At 36.2% G+C, this 19,405-nt stretch overlaps 1 protein-coding gene across 5 annotated transcripts in view; it reads right to left on the reverse strand.

The window, feature by feature from the left end:
- CADPS2 (calcium dependent secretion activator 2) overlaps positions 1 to 19,405 on the reverse strand; it is a 478,890-nt gene that overhangs the window by 61,952 nt on the left and 397,533 nt on the right. For all 5 annotated transcript variants that reach the window (XM_082631735.1, XM_082631734.1, XM_082631733.1 and 2 more), the window contains 2 exons: positions 17,625 to 17,781; positions 3,178 to 3,319 (listed from right to left, as the gene is read on the reverse strand). In XM_082631735.1, coding sequence (XP_082487861.1) covers positions 3,178 to 3,319; positions 17,625 to 17,781 — 299 coding nt within the window. The remainder of the gene's footprint in view (positions 1 to 3,177; positions 3,320 to 17,624; positions 17,782 to 19,405) is intronic.

Genomic DNA, 19,405 nt, shown 5'->3' on the forward strand with positions numbered 1-19,405 from the left:
GCACCCCAAATGTATCATTAAACAAAAGCACCAGACAACCATGCTGACATTGCTGTAAAAAATGTTTGAGAAAACACTATAGTCAATTTTCCATTTTGCCATTTATATAATAAAAAATAAGAGAAAAAAATCCTGAAGCAAAATCCTCCTGTACATCTGTAGTGTACAATTTAGGAGATAGAGGCACTATGTTTTAAGAGCTGTTGAATATAATTGTCAAAGAAGCAAATCTACTTCTTATAGTTTTTTGCTTTGGAGAAATATAAGTAACAGCACAACAAAACAACAGCAACAAAAGCCACTATTAAAACAAACCCCTCCCCCCACCAAACCCAAATAGTAAAGGTAGAATTCTATTAAAAATGGACTTTCTCATCATATGTGACAATTAAATCTTTATAGAGAAGATGGATATATGTTTTTTCTGTTCTTTGATGTTATGGTAAGATTCTGAATGATACATGTGCTTAATTGGGAATGTAATTAAGATAACAAGAGTTTGTTATAATTAAATAGATGAAAAAATGTAAATAGGTTTTCTCTCAAGCTGGCGTGTATAACCTGCAATTTATTCAGAGCTTTTTCATTTTAAAATTATTTCTAATCAGTGACCTATCCCTAAAAGTATTAGTAACAGATTAAAGAATTCAAACGTGAAAAATGGAGTCTGAGATCATTTTCTCAAAATGCCAGCAGTAAACTTACCTGACTGGCATTCACTTCTAGAGTGAAAAAAACCAGAATGAAGATTTTATATACAGCGAAAGATTTGGAGGAGCACCTCTTAAGGTGATTTATACATTAGTATGTAGAGATGCATCTTCAGACTCATGGATAGTTTAGTATTATTTCTCTTTATCAGTAGTTGTATTTTTAACTCATTATATATGTGAAATGGGATTTCTTTTCTTGCTATTTAATGCTTTATAAGAAAAGTTAAAAAAAGCTTTGCAATGACATCAGAACATTATCAGTAATTCTGGCCACCTTGACACAAAGCCTAGTGTTGAAAACTTTGGCAGGTAAAGATAATGGTAACTAACTTGTAAAACATATTTTTTTATTTGCCCAGAATGATGAAAGTAGAAGCACTTTATTTACAAAGTCACAATTTGTTATAAAGACAGGACATTCCTGTCCTGAGACAGGTTATTTTTAAAAAGGGGATCCTAATAATGAGATTTAGGGCTCATATATATCTCAAAGCTAATAGAGTAATAACAAAAAAACCCCACTAAATTTCACAAGGCAGTGCCCAAAACAGTGTTCTTCATTAAAATCAAGGATGTTAAACAGATGGGAAATGAAGAAGAAGAGGAGTTAAATTAGAAAACCATGTAAAGAAGTACAAAAAAAAATCATAAACTTAGAAAGGTTCACTATACTTCCTAGATAACTGAGGACACACAGACACCACTTGTAAAGCCCAAAGCATTTGCTTGTAAGAAAAAGATTCACATGTAACCTAATATCTTAATAATTATTATGATATAGTGTTGATGTTTAATTTGGAGAAAAACTGCCAAACTATTTTGCAACTTATCATTCTCTTCCTTGGTCTTTGTTTCTCTCTTTTTTTTTTTTTTGATTATATGCAGATTAGACTGGGAATAGATCTGGAAGCAAAGTATATTAATAATCGGAGTGAGAGCTTTGGAGTCAAGCAAACCTGGGTTCAAATCTTGTCTTTGTCATTTGCTTACTGTGAGACACTGGTAAGTTTTGCCTTTTGACTTCTTTGTGACTTAGTTTTCTTAACTGTAAAATAGGGAAAGTGACATTTACCTCACAGGGTTGTTACAAAGCTTAACCGAGATAAAGAATTTGGCACTTTATATAACAAATTCTCTATAAATGGTAGCTAATTTTCTTCTTATAATTATTATTCTTTCTAGCTGACTTCATGAGAGACCTTGTGCAAAGCACGGGCTGTTATTGAGTTCATTTGATGGCTATGAGGCTCATACTTTTGACAACCATACAGTTATGGGTAATAATGATGATTGAGGATAATGTAATAATAATTATAGTAATAACAATCATAATGTAGAATAGGAGTGGTTATCATCTATCGAGACCCTATGCTGTGCCAGGCACTTTCCACAGTTTTTAAAAAAATCCTCACAAAAAACGTCTTTAAGTTAGGTGTCATAACCATTTTAGGGTCGAGGAAACTGAGGCAAAGGAAGACTTAACGATGAATAAGCTGGGATCTAAATGTGGGGCTGATCGATTTCAAAGCCCATGTCCTTTTCACTTTAATGACTCTTGGTTACTGAATCTGCAACAGGTAGGCACATCACAATGTGGAGTTAATACATATGGTTTGCAATGATATAAAGATTACTTAAAAATAACAAGGTGTATCAAATGATATATGAAAGGACAAAAGAAGAACTTGTTGGTACTGAGAAACAAAGGACAACCCGTTCTCTGCAACCTGCATTATTGTTTCTTTAAAGGTGAGACTAAGATTAAAGCAGAAAAAGATTATGTTCTTGAAACTGTTCTTACAAAGGTTTTTCTACATATACAAGATAGATCAAGTGGCAGTAACAAAGCTGGAGCCAACTAAGGATCCTGGACATACATACCTACCGTTAACCACACTGCTTGTCTGAATATGGAGAACTCTGGTTATACCACTTAGACTAGAGTCTACAACCTGGGTCACAAAATGACCCTTGCCCCACAGATTACATATGAACGACATCAAACCAGTGGGTATTTTTTTAAAAATATCTACATTATTTATCATTGATATGCTAAGCTTAGCTTAATAGCTTCAAAAACTCAAAACAAATAAAACCAAACATAGTATTCCTCAACCAATGGTGACAAATGCCATGCAATCTAAAGACATCTGCACAGAATACAGCCCAGGCCATGCACCAGCTAACACACCACCAGGAAATAAGTGAGGGATACACACGTGGACTCATATAAAGAAGCCATCCACGAAGGAGTAGAAAAGCTAGGAATCTGTGGAAGATTAAGAGGCAGACTTGGAACTTTTGGAAGAGCTACATTGGGAAGACTGTTGGCGATATTCCTGTAAAGAAACAAACAACGTGGGAAGGGACCACCATAAGCAATAACTACAGATGGCCACGTGTAAAGTCATAAGGTCAGGATAGAAGAGACAGGGGCTCTGTGGACACTAGGCAAGATACCTACTTGACAGGCTGCCATGTCTCTTGCTCAAAACCTCTGTGAATTGACTGGGCGATGGAGGACTCCATGAGATCCACGTAGCGGACAACCAAGGGCACAAAGATTTCTTGCAAGTGTTTGTGAAATTTTCCATTACATAGAAGTGCTGAAACAGTCAAGCAGAAACAGTGTTTGTCAGAGGGATAATATCAGGCATTTGGAAAATATGGACGAAAAACTTTTCTGGAAAGAGTCTGACACAGAACCAATAAAATACACAGGTCTGGCCCCTCATATTGGATATCGTGTCATGAAAATTGATCAAGAAGTACAATTGACCTCCTATATATGGCTGTCAAAACCAGAGATAGGTTATATCTCTATAAAATGTTCCTGCCAGGTGGTATGGTTTTATTTTCTAAGAGGTTTAGCACACGAGGCATTTGACCACTTGCTGGAGATTCAAGGGAGCTGCCAAATTCCCTGAAGGTCTTGATACGTGTAAATACAGCAATTAAACAGAGTTAGAATACCTGTGGTATGCTGTGTATCACAGAAGAGCGAAACCTGTTCAATTCTAAGAGATAAGCTTGATTGCTTCTAAGAGATACACTAGTTTAATTCAGCAGGAGGGTGACCGTAGCCTTGGGAATGTCTATTCTGCTTCATGAACTTTTTAGTTATTTGTGGATTTTCTTCTTAGGCATTTACTTTTTCACATGGGTATTAAAAAAGTCAGCATATCACATGCATTTTTTAGTTGTCCATTAGTCTTCACTGAATTGTGATATAGGACATCCAACCTGAAGCCTTTGCAGAAGTCTAAGAATTTGCACTACTAGGACAGGACTGCTGGACAAGATGCACTTACCTCCACTAAAAGATGGCTGCTTTCTACGCACAGGTCATAGTTTTATTAGAACACAGGTCAGTGCTGTAGACTGAATGTGTCTCTCCCAAATTCATATGTTGAAATCCTAACTCCCAGTATGATGGTATTAGGAGATGGGATCTTTGGGAGGTGATCAGGTCTAGGGCAGAGCCCTCAAGAACAGGATTAGGATCCTTATCAAAGAGACCACAGAGACGTTCCCTTGACCCTTTCACCCTGTGAAGATACAGTGCGAAGACGGTTGTCTGTGAGCCAGGAAATCTAGCTCTCCCCAGACACTGAATCTGCTAGTGCTTTGATCTCAGACTTCCCAGCCCCAGGCATGTGGGATCTTCCCGGACCGGGGCACAAACCCGTGTCCCCTGCATCGGCAGGCAGACTCTCAACCACTGCACCACCAGGGAAGCCCACACCAATGTTTTAAGAAAGGAATGAGTGGGTGTGTTTCTAGAAAAACGAGAAAGCCAATGTGGCAGAAGTTGAGTGAGGGAGGGGGAAGAATAGTCCAAGGTGATGTCTAGATGGTAGGACATTGTGAAAAGGATGGATTTTGCTGGGGCAATGGGACACATTATTATTTTTATTATTACTAAGAGAGGAGTGACTTGATATGGTCTCTCCGGCTACTGTGTGGAAACGGTACGTGGTGAAGGGTGAAAGCAGAGAAGGAGGGCAGTACTCAGTTCTTTTCTGCAACAGACCAGCTAAAAGATGATGATGATGGTGGTGGTGGCCTGGATGAGAACGGCCGAGGTGGGAGACGGGGAAAAGCCTCTCAGTAATCCCATTCACTTTTCCTTTTTCCCAGCATGATGAATATGGTTAACAATAGCATACTACATACTTGAACATGGTCAAGAGATTAGATCTCAAATGTTCTTACCACTGCCCCCCCAAAATAATTGTAGGCATGTGAAGTGAAGGATCTGTCAACTAACCTTATTGCATTAAACTTTGATATACATAAGTATATCAAATCACTACAGTGCACACCTTGAACTTACACAATGTTATATGTCAATTATATCTCAACACTTCTATGGATTTGAATAGCTGTATATACTCATAGTTACTAAATTTAATTACCAGCACACTTTAATAGTACTGTCTTCATAAAATATTCAGCTAAGTATGCCAATTTCCACATAATCTTCTTCAAAACCTAAATAGTGTTTTAAAACTTGGGCAAGGAATGTGACACTCATCATGGTGGCATGAATATGAAAATGCTCACTATATATTACTTTAATTTAGTGATTCTAAAATTTGTCAGAGGCTGGAAAACTACAGACACATGAAAGTGGAGTAGGAAGTTATTCTAAGTACAGAAGGAAATACAATACTTTTTTTTTCTATCTCTGATATATTTTAGCATTTTTTTGTAGTAAAATAATCTTTTCTGGCTTATCTATATGCTAAAAGATTTCCCATTAAAGTGAGAATGATAATCATATTTAATGATAAATGTCTTATTGAGGAGACTAATATTATCTTAATGATGTTTTCATTAGCACGAAAGGAACTTTATTTATTCCTAGAGATTCAGTCATAAAGCTAGAAGGTACTACAGATCATGTAATTCAGTTCCTTTTACCAAATGTCACCTAAATAGGGATACTAAACATTAAGGATGAAGTATTTTTACTCATCTAAATAATTGTGGTACCCAATCTGAATTTATTGGATCTCTACTTCACAACTTTCCTCCATCTCTTCCTCCTCCTCATGAGCATTTTTGGAGTGTCAAACACTGTACTAAGTCCTTTATATGCATTCTCATTTAATCATCAGAAAAACCCTGTGAGGGAAGCACTATTATTTTTTTCAATCTTATCAACAAGGAAATTGAGGCACAGATAATTTAGGACACTTGGCCAAGCCATTTAGTCATTAGACAGTAGAACAAGGATTTGATACCAGAGCCCCCTCTTAACTTCCATAGATTATAATACTATTCTCCTTCAATTTTAGTTACTGTAAGCTATTATCTGTCTATCTATTCATTCATACATCTGTTCAACCTACCATCATCACATTAGCAACTTTTAAGACATAGAAATGTAGCAAACTCTTCTAGATTAAAAAAAAAAGTCTTGCAAATGACAAACACACTATACCATATCTTAGATGAATTATATGTTTTTGGAATTAGAATTTTTAAAAACTCAGTTACAACATGAAAAAGTGAAAAGGTTACCAAAACAATTATATTCAATGAACTGAAAAGTAAACTAAACTCAGGGAACATGATTCCTCCAGCTCTGCTCTTTCTCAAGATTATTTTGGATATTTGGGGTCTTTCAGCAATTTCACTCCTGTGTATATATCCAAAAAAAAGCAAGAACACTAATTCAAAAAGATACATGCACCCCAATGTTCATAGCAGCATTATTTACAATTGCCAAGATAGGAAGCAACCTAAGTGTCCATCAACAGATGAATGGAGAAAGAAGATGTGGTATACGTATACAATGGAATATTCTCAGCCGTTAAAAAAAGAAAAAAAAGAAATTTTACCATCTGCAGTAACATAGATGGACTTGGAAGGCATTATACTAAATGAGATAAGTCAGACAGAGAAAGACAAATACTGTATAATATCACTTATATGTGGAATATAAAAAATATAATAAACTAGTGAATAAAACAGAAAAGAGCCAGTGGGAAGGGGGAAGGGGACTAAGGGGTATAAACTATTAGGTATAAAATAAGCTCCAAGGATATACTGTACAACACAGGGAATATAGCCAATATTTTACAATAACTATAAATGGAGTATAACCTTTACAAATTGTGAATCACTATATTGTACACCTGTAATTTATATATTATACATCAACTATATTTCAATAAAAAAGTGAACACTGTGAAAATATTCAATGTGCTTATAATACGCATTGAAAGCTGGATAATTTTACATTGCTATACAGCTAGACTGTGTGCTTAAGCCTTAATTTATATGGCTTACTAATAAAAAGTATAAAGAACCTTAGGCTCTGCATCTTAATAGGTACTGTTAAATATTGTCATTATTTTTAAGTACACCAAAGCCAAAACACATGCTAATGCTAACAAATCATTACCTCTGCAAATGAGCATTCTACCTGATCAGTTCAAATGCTACTTTATTATACATTTAGAGATTAGGTATGTTGGCTATTAAGCCATACTTACTTTCTTAAGATGAAGAAGCACATAAGGAGAATCACTCTCAGTTATTATTAAATGTTATAATGATTTTAAGACTAAGTAGCAGTTGACTCAAATGTATTTCTAGCAAGAGCTCTCTTATGTAACAAATTATTATATCTACAAATGAGCACTCTAGCTCATCAATTCAAATGCTACTTTACTGTACATTTAGAGATTAGATATGTTGGCTATGAAGTCATACTTAGTTTGTTAAAATGAAGCACATAAGGAAAATCACACTCGGTTATTATTAAATGTTATAATGATTCTAAGATTAAGTAGCAGTTGACTCAAATGTATTTCTAGCAAGAGCTCTCTTTTTTGATATCCTTGATAAGCACTGAATTCATTATCTTGTTAAATAGGCCTACTTCTCTTCTCTTATTCTCATCCTAGGAGTGAAAATAGGGATTGTCCACCTGATCATTATACCAGCAACCTGGAAGTTGTACCAGAGGTCTTTCCTTCACTTCCTACCTCCAATGAGTAGTCAAAACCTGCATATTTTATATCCTTATTATCTAACACTTCTCCTCCCTCTCTCCATCACCACTGCTGTTGTCCTAGTTCCAGCCTTCTCATCTCCTGCCTTGGCTAATGCAATAATCTCCTAACTGGTCTTAGGCTCCTAATTTTCCTTCTGTCCATTCATCTTCTTAAAATCTGAAGCAGAGGGGCTTGCTAAAACGTAAAACAGGTAATGTACCTCCCAAAGATTATAATTCTTTAATGGATCCTCAAGAAAAACTTCAAAAGCCTTAGCATGGAATGAGAGCCATCTATGAGACGTCTTTTTTTTTTTTTTAAGATTTATTTATTATTTATTTATTTATTTTTGGCTGCATCGGGTCAGTTGCAGCATGCGGGATCTTCACTGAGGCATGCAGGATCTTTCATTGCGGCGTGCGGGTTTTCTCTTCTCTAGTTGTGGCACACAGGCTCCACAGCACGTGGGCTCTGTTGTTGTGGCGTGTGGGTTCCAGAGCATGTGGGCTCTGTAGTTTGCAGCACGCAGGCTCTAGCTGAGGCGCGTGAGCTCAGTAGTTGTGGTGCGCGGGCTGTTGCCCCGTAGCATGTGGGATCTTAGTTCCTTGACCAGGGATCAAACCCACGTCCCCTGCAATGTAAGGTGGATTCTTTACCACTGAACCACCAGCGAAGTCCCTGAGGTGTCTTAATATGACCTCTCTGGCTCTTTTCGTTTGCCTGACCCCCCTACTTCCTGTGGTCCAGCCATAATGATTTTCATGGTTCAGTTCAAGTATACACTTTCCCCTCCAAGTCTTCCTTGAAATGCTTCATTCTGCTGTCCCTTTCCCTAATTACTGGTTTCCCATGTTTATTCTCCACCCTGCACAGGTTTCTACTGTAGTCCATGTTATACTTCTGTACTCGTTGACGTATCTCTTTCTTCCTATGAGCGTGCAAGGTCCTTGGAGAAGGGACCATGTCTGTATTCTAGTATCCAACAAAGTCCCTGGCTCAGAGCAAGTGTTCAAACGTTTGTTGAATGAATGACTACCTGTATACACTATTAAGATTACTACATAGTTACTACATTATTATTCTGTATAAGAATGTCTGAGGCCTGTGTATCTCTTCATATTTTATATAAAATATATAGTACTAAATATTTTTATGAGAAATCCTATTTTTAGACCCATATGTCCAAGATCATACTGCTAAAAATTCTACGGGATATGAATGTTGTCTATTTTATGTCTCTTATTTTATTATTATTATTATTCTTTCGGCCATGCCAGGTTTCGTGGCTTGTGGGATCTTAGTTCCCTGACCAGGAATCAAACCAGGGTCCCGTCAGTGAAAGCCCAGAATCCTAACCACTGGACCACCAGGGAATTCTATGTCTCTTATTTTAATGAATATACCAAAGGGAGGATTTTCTCTGTTCAGTCATGACTTGATAGCAAACTATTACATCCTGCAGAATTAGGAGAAAATGGAGATTTCCAGTATTTCCTAAGAATGGTCACCAATATTGAATTCTGGCCAAAAGTTTGCTTACGTTTCAGCAGAGTTTTCCTTTTCATTAAAATAAATCAAATTATAAACCCATGTTCAAAAGTTTTAGAAAATTGGCAATTGGTAGTATTTCTTTGGTAATCAGATTCAGGAAAGGCGAGGAAGAATGGAGGGAGAGATGGGATGGAGGGGAGAAAGAGGAAGAGGAAAAATGGGAAGAAATGAAGAGAAAATACACATAGAAAGGGACAGAAAGAAAAGAGAGAATCTGGTTTCAAAAGGCAAGACTCCTGGAATACAGACGACACTATACTTGTGTATGTAAATGTATGCTCCTTTGCTCAGTTGCCCATATGCCAGTTTGCATCCCATTCCTATCAGACACTGTCAAAAGCCATCTTAATATGTAGCCCCAGGCATCAGAATGAGTGCTTCTATCTTCTCCATATGGTTTAATAAGGATAGATTAGGATTTGGGGCTGCCACCTGTCCAAATCAAGCCTTTACAAGGTTCCCATTGCAACAGCTCATTGGAAGAGGCAAGTTCTCAATGTGGCCTCATCCAAGAACGCTTCTGACATTATACCAGAGGTGTGGAAGTAGAAAGAACTGCTCAGAAGGAGTCTCAAATAGTGGTTACGAGAACGTAAGTGGAGGACTAGCATCTAGTTGGTTGATAAAAATATTTTTTTCCAAAAGATTCTATTCTATGTCTCCAAATATCACCTTATCAGAAAATAGTGAAGCATCAATGACATCAAGCCCAACAGTACAATTAGAAATGGCAAAAAGAAAGCAAAAGGCTTCAAGGAAAGGTAAACTAGAGGTGCAGATGTGCCCAGTTATTTTGAGCATCCCAATAATTAATAAATTAGTGTTGATTATTTACAGACCCAAAAGAGTCTTACATTTACAAAAGTACTTGTCATAGGCTTTTAATAGTAAGATTTTAACACAGAATTTAAACTATAATCCAATTAATAATGATTACTGAGACAATACCACTGGATAAATTAAGGATAAGGAGATAAAAGAGTTCACATACTGTGTTTAGGGTAAAAATATGGCTGTTGACTCCTGAGACCATATAATCCAATTTTATATCGTGCCTTCCTCCTCCTAATTAGTCAGCATTAGTGGATTACTAGGAAGAATGAATTTCCCCCCTAAAATTCTAATTAGGCATTTCAGAAGGGAATGAGTAATTTATGATCAGCAAAAAAACACAAAAAATACCCGACCACACGAACCACAATAAAAACAATAGATTTTGCCACAAAACAACAATTATTCAAGAGACTACAAACTGTATCAATCCTTAGCAATGCAAGCACCATGGACTAAGATATAAAATTAATAGATCACTCTCTATGTTGACAAATACATATAATGGGATCCCCATCACAGGAAATATGACTATGGGCTTCAGGAGAAAAGCCCGGAGGACTGCAGCCTAGAACAGCTTTATGTAAAAAGAAAACACACACACAAAAACCAAACCGAACTTCCTCCCCACTCAGATCTAGGAATAGCACCCAGCCAAGAATCTGGCACATTAAGCAGGCACTCAGTAAATATCTGTTTATTGAATAATCCACCCCCTAAAGGAAACTCTGAGAGCATCCTGCTGAGGTTTAAGTAAAATAGAAAACTCTTCAGTTTTTATTCTCCTTTAAGCTAAAAATTTGATAAGCAATTTTACATAGTTTGGTAATATTTAATTTATACTATACTGGAATGATAATCTCCTAAAACCACACCCAACTATTCCTTTCCTCTCAGGCACTTGTTAAAAAATACCTATCATCTATCTATCTATCTATCTATCTGTCTATCTATCTATCTAGAGATAGGAGGTAACAAGGAATGAGAGCACTGTTGTTATAATGTTTATTATTTTGGGGGCAACAAATCCAAATCAAACAAAACCAAGTTTAAAACTATAATTAAAAATGTCATAGCACACAGTACACATAATTGAATTACAGTTTTACAATCTGTTGCATTATAGTTAGTACCGCATATATGCCCATATCCTCCACTAGATTATATGCTTTTCAAGGGCAGGAATTGTTTTTTACCCATGTATCTGTAAGGTGACTGGGATTTGGTAAATTGTAGGCATTCAGCCCCCGTTTCTTGCAGAATTAATTCAGGAAAAAATCAATATAAACATTAAGCAAGGCTTAGGGCAAAAATAAGCTAAGTCTCATGGTCTAGCAATTCTCATGCTGGATTTTATGAGACCAGTATTAAAGCCAAATGGAAAAGTCTGTAATTTTACTCCAGTTACATACAACCTTCTTATCTTTGGGGTTATGTCCCACAATACCGTCCCTGTAATGGAAACAATTGAGTATGGCTGTAACATGATCAATAGCCCTCAAGTGTGGGGTTCCTGATGTTCGTGGCCTTCAAGAGTTAAAGATGTTTCTGCAAATCTACAGTGAAGAACACTGTTAGAGCATTTTAGATTATTTTCTCTAAGGCACTAATTTCTAAGAAAATAAACAGATTAAAAATTTAAAATGTCTACATGTAGTAAAAAGATACTAGAGCAGTACTGCAGCATTCAATATAAGAAAAAGCTAGTGACTCCTTGCTTTTTCATTTCTTTTACTATATTAGTCAGTAGAACAAGTTCTGACACACAATTTTGAATTCAATCAGCTCTTGGGGTTGGAGTTAAATACATTTTTGAGTTTTAGTGGTCATTTCATCATTTGTAAAAGAGCTATAAAACTAACCTGGCACACAGCTCTGCTATAATCTAGAAGTCATATCCTTTCTGCATTATTCCTAGTAGATGTATATACAGATATAACTGTAAACACCAATTTGTGAATTTCAGATGTACAGCTCATTTAAGCTCTTGAGGTAGAATGACACGCAGGTGCCAGCCCTCCATATTTCAAAGCCTGAAAATTAACCTAATATACAATACGGTGACCTAACAGTTCTTCATTTGAAAGAAATCTAAAAAATAATCTCTGATACAGCCGAAGTGTGAGAGTAACCCACCAGGATTTCCACCTCTTCATTTCTTAATGAGTTTTTTGATAATGAGAGGTGACTTTGCCAGTCACTCTGGGCTCTATTATGGCTAATTTGACTCCACTTCACTCTCCTTGTTAATTATTAACACTAGCCTTTTTATCCTCATGAGACCACATTCCAATTTTTCTTTTTTCGATTTTTATAAGCCCATCTTTATGAAGGTGAAAGTCTTGGAGAATAGGTTTTCACTTAGTGTAGAGCCTGAACATTTATTATTCGTTTAGGTAGAGACGCTGTGACATTGATTATATACGCACGGGTGTTCTTCAGGATGGCTTTAATGTGCTAGCAACGTGAAAAGGCTGTTAATTAAAGAAGCACCGTGGTATTTTTCAGCTGGGAATCAGTTCCCAACAGAATGGTCATTTGCCACTTGCTAGCATATCCACAGATTAAAAGGTGACTAGCTCCAAGAGTTTGTCTTTCGGTAGTACTGAAAGAGATGATTTGTGCCATTTGCAGATGGCTTTCATTTGTCAGAAGCAGTCACTTGCCATACGGATTATCGACAGGACAGGACAATTGTGGAAAATAGCACGCAACGGTAGAATCTATTTGTACCAGCTTCATAGTCACTCAGGATCATTCAACTATCATGCTAATTGCTTCATTATGAAAACATTTATTTTCCCTAATTTTAATACATCTGTTTTTCAAAACTATTTCCTGAGATACCATTTAAAGTGATTACCCATCTAATTAAGACTTGAGTTGTGGGGAGTGGATCAGGATGTATGGAGGAAGGGTGGAAAGGTAAGTGGGAGTTCAGTCTTTTTTGGACAGAAATGAGGGAGCCGGAGTTTGTTTTCTTCATCAGTCCTTCTCTGGGAGTCAATGGGTGAGCCTGTGAGGGGCGGGAGACTGGGGACAGTTGCTAAAATTGTGGTGCAGCTGGTACTCTTCCCTCGAGGAAAACCACATTTCATCTCCAAGGATCCTTAAGGCTAAGACTTTCCCTAATCATGCCCAACTGTAAGGAAACACACCTACCCCAGACACAGTTTTTTCCCTCCTTAAAATAGCAACCGAATTCACTGTCTTGAATCTCTTTCCTCCTCTAATTAGTTCAGTCCCTGGAAATCTCATCATGGATGTTTTATAAGGTACATGCTAAGACAATACTTTATCTGGTCCTTTCTGCACCCTTTAACCAACATGCTTCCTTTGCCCCCATAATTCAAGGCCCTTATCAACATTTTATGAGGTAAAAATAAAAGTTCAAGGAATCTCCTATCTTCTTTAAAAATATTATCTTATTTTATAAATGCCCCCAGAATCTGCATTTGTGCCTGTAGACTGAGGTGGGCTGGAGACTAAGTGATCAGGCTCCAACTTGCCGCTGCCTTGGTTTCCTGCCAGCAAGCCCCAGCCCAGGCACCTCGCCTCCTAGGGGTTTAGTTTATTCAGCTGGAAAATGAAGACGTTTGTCTAAGATCCTCTCTGCTCCCCTAAAGATAAACACCTATTTTTAAATATCAAAGCATAAATATTTTAACAAAATAAAGATGGTAAACATCCAGCAGGAACATCTAAATTATTCATTAAAAAAAAAAACCCCAAACAACTCAGCTATAAAGCTTTCAAGGCACAAATAAAGCACAAATCTAACAATATTTCTGTTAGAGACGTGTTAGTAATTTTTATTTTGGAAAAGCAGACATAAGTATGTGACATTATTAGTAATAAATCACAACCATTTAAAATCTCTATATAATTAGTGGTATGACACGTGTGGGGTAATAGTAAGCACTGTTATCCAGCAAATTATCTCCCTTAACAAGATTGGACATTTTGGAGCAATCTGTTCCTATTTTATCCCTGGCTAGTTAAGGTTTAAATTAATTAGAATTTGGACTGTACCTCTAGTTGGGTCAATATGGTAAAAACTGTCAGGCCATGGCAGTGATGTAAGAATCTTTCTTTGGGAGGTGGTGGTAAAAGGACAGAAGTTTTATGTTTTCCTATAAGCTTTCCAAAAGGACAATTTGGGGGCAGCTATAGGTTGACATTTAACATTTGAATTGAATTCACTAAATCACCATCTGAATATTTCAGGAATTTAATGAAACAAACATAATTAGTAACAATATTCTTTATTATCAAGGGTGATATTAATAGCAAAAAAAAATTATGTCTTACCAACAACTGAGATATTACTAAGTGGTCTTGGCTTTGGATAGTAACTTGTGAGTTTGAGTTGAAAGTTACTGCATTCTATTTCAATTCCCCAGACCACACTGTTCTCCCAGTACCAAAAGGAAATTACAGCACTGGAGAACTTTTCTATTTACCTCACTATATAGAGGAGCTGTTTTTCTCTGAAATAATTGATGTTTTCTAAAATATGTTAATCACTGCAAAATCAAAGCCTAGATCTAGACTTACCCCCCCAAATGGATAACATTCAAAAGAAATCATTAATCAATGCTTCTGTGTGATTGAGTAATGTATACCAAAATGACATAACACAATACTTTATGCATTTAATAGTAGCCAATATTATAAAAATGGTTTAAAACAGGAGAGGAATGTGATATTCTTTTGAATTAAATATTTGGCTAAAAATCACATTTCTGTTATTCTCTTTTTAGTGTTCTTTTTGATATGACTCATAAAATTACACTTGAATGTAAGAGCTCTTCTTAAAAATAAATTTTAAAAGATGTTAATTCATTGGCATTATAGTAGAGGTTCCCCAAGAAAATTTCTAAGAAATCTACAGCATATTTATTTTCCTTATAAATAAATTCTAATATATTGAATAAGTTAAATGATTCATCTTTACTATTTCACTGAGAATATTAATAAATACCTTCATCTTTGAACAAACCTCCGAAGAAATCTAAATATGGTCAATTCTTGAGTTTTCATGCAAGTGGAGAAGAGCAATGTTAGAAATAATCCTATGTTTATTTATTCTCATTTAGGGACTAAATGTATAATCTTGTACATGTATTTATTTTTGGCAGCAAGTTTATTGATATATATTTGTCGTAAGAAAATATTAAACCTCACTTGTAATTTCTTAGCAGAAAAAAAATGATGATAAGAGACTGGGAAAGAAGAAGGTCATTTGAGGTCTGCTAGCTGGCAGGAGGGAACCAAACTGGAATGTAAAAGCTGTCTGAGGACAATTTTCAGAAGAAACGATTCACATACGGATAACTGTGGGTATAGCAACTCCTGAGAGCAGATATTGTTGTTGAATCTGAACTAGGAATTGTAGCTTAGTTCTCTGGCTTTTTAATAAGACCTTTTGGAAATGAAATTGGATAAGAGAATGAATAAGATGGCTAAAAAAATCAAGATTGAAATTGTAACTGATTAATATCTATAATATTTATTTAGCATTCATTATACATGAGCTATTACCTTCTTTAATCCTCACCACCAATGACACTGTAGGTACTATTATTTCTTTCTTTTATAGATGAAGAACCTAAAGTTTACCGAGGTTAAGCTATTGTCAAAGGTCAAGTAGTGAGCAGCAGAGACAGATGTGAATCTGTCTGGCACCAAAGCCCATGTTATTAATTAGTATAATATGATGCCTCTCTCTCTTATGTAATTAGTATAACATGTTATTAATTAGTATAACAAAGGTTCTTACCCTGGTGTCCCAAATCCAGATGTCCACAGGGAGTCCAATATTACACACATTTCATGTAGCTGTTTTTTTCCAGTAAAACAGTTGTAGTTTTATCATAGACTCAAAGGGATGAATAACCAAAGGAAGGTAAGGAATGATAGACTAGGGTGATGAACAAAATCAAGAGAGTAATTTTTTAAAAAACAAAGATAAATGTCAATAAAAATGATTTAAATTTAAACCTGGAAATACAGAGTAGTGATATCCTGGAAAGAGAGGAGCAAAGAGATCTGGAGTTTTAAAAGACAGCAAGTGTGAACTGTATCACCAGTGTGACTAAGCTCTTGGGAGAGAGGGCAGCTGTGGGCTGCAGGAAGACAGGGCAGAAGGCAGGCAGCTCTCCTTGGGGCCTGGGTTACCCAGGTAACGTTGTGGGCACTGTGTACTTCTTAGCACCACACTCCAGAGCAATATTGAAAACTGGAGTGAGACCTTCTTAGAGGAAGGTGATAAAAATGGTGATGGGCATGAAAACGCTATCACATGAGAAAGAGTTAAATGACTGGGAATAACAGCTGGGAGAAGAACTTATGCAACAAAAGAAGGCCATTCCATGGATCAGGCAGAACAAGTCAGAACCAGAGGTTACGGTGCTTTGTGACCGCCTGGAGGGGTGGGATAGGGAGGGTGGGAGGGAGGGAGAGGCAAGAGGGAAGGGAGGTGGGAACAGATGTATATGTATGACTGATTCACTTTGTTATAAAGCAGAAACTAATAAAAAAAAAATTAAAAAAATATATAAATTAAAAAAAAAAAAAAAAGCTAAAAAAAAAAAAGAACCAGAGGTTAGACAGAGGCAGAGTTCAACCTGGTTTATATTGAGAGTAGTGTAATACAATAGGGAATTAGTGACCCCAAGACCACTGCAAGTGTTGAAGCAAAAGGCTGTCAGTAGAAACCAAACCTGAGCTGAAGGGAAACTTCAAAAAGAATCATCAGAGGAAAGGCCCACAGGAATCTGTATGCTAAGAAATGCCTCCAAAAATCCTGAAGAAAAACTAGGTTTATACTGGCTGCTAGAAGACCATGTACCAGAATAATTATAAAAGTTATTACTGCATTGGAAAAAAATATCTCAACAGAGAACCTTTACATTCTCTTCAATTTCTAAATACTGAGAGAGCAAGCAATACCGCAGGGCAATATTCCTATCATCTCTAGAACCGAATCTCTTCAGGCAAACAATATTAGCACAGTGTGTATTAGTAGAAGCCTTAACATGGCATGATGTCTAGAATAATAAGTTTCTAAGTAACATGGCATGATGTCTAGAATAATAAGTTTCTAAGTAACATGGCATGATGTCTAGAATAATAAGTTTCTAAGTAACATGGCATGATGTCTAGAATAATAAGTTTCTAAGGTGTCTTTCAGAGATCTTAAATTCTCAGGTACTTTAGAAATGTTAACCTTTGAAGATTTTCTGATTCACAGGTACACTGAGAAGGTGCCTATGTTGTCAGCGCCTGATGAAGCAGGAGGGTAGAATGAGAGCAACTTTAGAGGCCAGTGGAGCAATGTGAGAGTGTTGCTGGTCTCGCCCAGACCCGGGCCGGACATACCTGGGGAGACTGAGCAAATGTTAACGTTACCCATGTTGATTCTTGTTGGGTGACTGCTAGAGCTCTGTAAATCCAGACTCACACAAAGTTCTCCCCTCCTCCCCATTTCTACAGTAAAGAAAATGCAAGTGCTTACCGTCATTTCGGAGGAAATTGTTGAGCAGCTGGAAAAGAGGAAAACTGTCCCAGGAGTCTTGTGGTTGTGCTTCCAGTGCAGTATCCATATCCACTGTGAATAAAGCCCAAAATTTCTCTGCATGCTCTGCCAATAAATCAGGCCACCAGGCAAACGCCTGTAAACACATAAAGAAATAATGTAAACATATATTACCTGTTAGAAACATACACAAATACTGTAAAAATATGTCATTAAAAGTGAAATTGTAGGACACTATTGTAGAGTATGATACCAAATGTTTTAATATTTCTAGTCACAGAAAAAAGAACTGGAAATAAATATGCCAAAACATTCATAGTAGTTATGTATAAATTATGAGATACAAGGAATTTTTGTTTTGTTTTATATATTTTTCAAATGTTCTAAATCAAAAATGTGTTTTAAAAAATAAAGCAATAAATGTCATTTTACATTTTAATTCTACATTAGATTTCATATTTTATTTATCAATGCCAAATTTGTTTACTATTTAAATACACGTATCTACAAAATTATTTCCCATTTAAAAAAGATTACATTTTATTTGTAGTATTTTTTTTATGAATCTAAGGTCTAAAGCTAAAACACACTTTCATAGAGAGGGACTTCCTGACCCTCCAGTGTTAATTATGTCCTCCTAGATAGTCTCTCTGATACCAAGTATTTTCATTTCACAGGACTTAGTACTGTGTATATGACCACACATATAAATATCTTAATGTCTGCCTCTTAAATTAGACCTTAAACCCCACAGGGGCAAGGCTGTGTATGTCCTGTTTATTAGTTTATACTCAGCTAGGCATTTTTTAATGCCTTTTAGGTAGTAACAATAATCACTTAAGAAAAATCTCTGCTGTTTAGATGGGTGAAAAGAGTATTTACTTTTTAGGAGGTTCTCAAAAATAATGTGGCCTGCCCATGTAACCTGGCAGCAGGCCCACCAGCCAGCCCGCCTATGGATCCTACCAACCAGACCACCTGGAATATCTGGCTGGGCTGACTGGTGAAGGCTTTCCCTGCTGAAGTCAGTCTGTAAAGAAAGGAAGAAGAGACAGTTTCTTCAAATGCACAACACCAATGTAAGATTACCAGATCATGAAGAAACTAGAAATAGGACACCAAACAAAAGAACAAAATAAAGCTCCCATAGACAATCCCAAAGAAATGGAGATCTATAAATTGCCCAAAAATGTTCAAAAATTATTTTAAAGTAGTTCAGTGAGCTACAAGAGAACAAAGACAGACAACTAAATGAAATCAGGAAAAAAATATATGAAAAAAATGAGAAGTTCAACAAAGAGAACCATAAAATGAACCAAATAAATATTCTGGAGCTGAAGAACAAAATAACCCAAAAATTTAAAGGACAGCTTCAACAGTAGACTTGATCAAGTGGAAGAAAGAATCAATGAACTTGAAAACAAGTAATTTGAAATTATCTAGTCAGAGGAACAAAAAGAAAGAATGAAAAGGAGTGAAGAAAAGCCTATGAGATTTGTGGTTCATCTTCAAGTGAACCAATTTGATATGTATTATCAAATACATATTTCTGGAGTTCCAGAAAGAGAAGGGAAAGGGAAAGGGTCAGGAAATTTATTTAAAGAAATAATGGCTGAAAACTTCCCAAATCTGAAAGAAATGGATATACAGATTGATGAAGCCCAAAAGATCCCAAATGGGTTGACCAAAAGAGGTCTACTCTGAGACACATTATAACTAAAATGTCAAAAATTAAAGACAGAGAGAGGATTTTGAAAGCA

This window comes from Mesoplodon mirus, assembly GCF_964341445.2.
Source record: "Mesoplodon mirus genome assembly, chromosome: 9".
Taxonomy (NCBI): Eukaryota; Metazoa; Chordata; class Mammalia; order Artiodactyla; family Ziphiidae; genus Mesoplodon; species Mesoplodon mirus.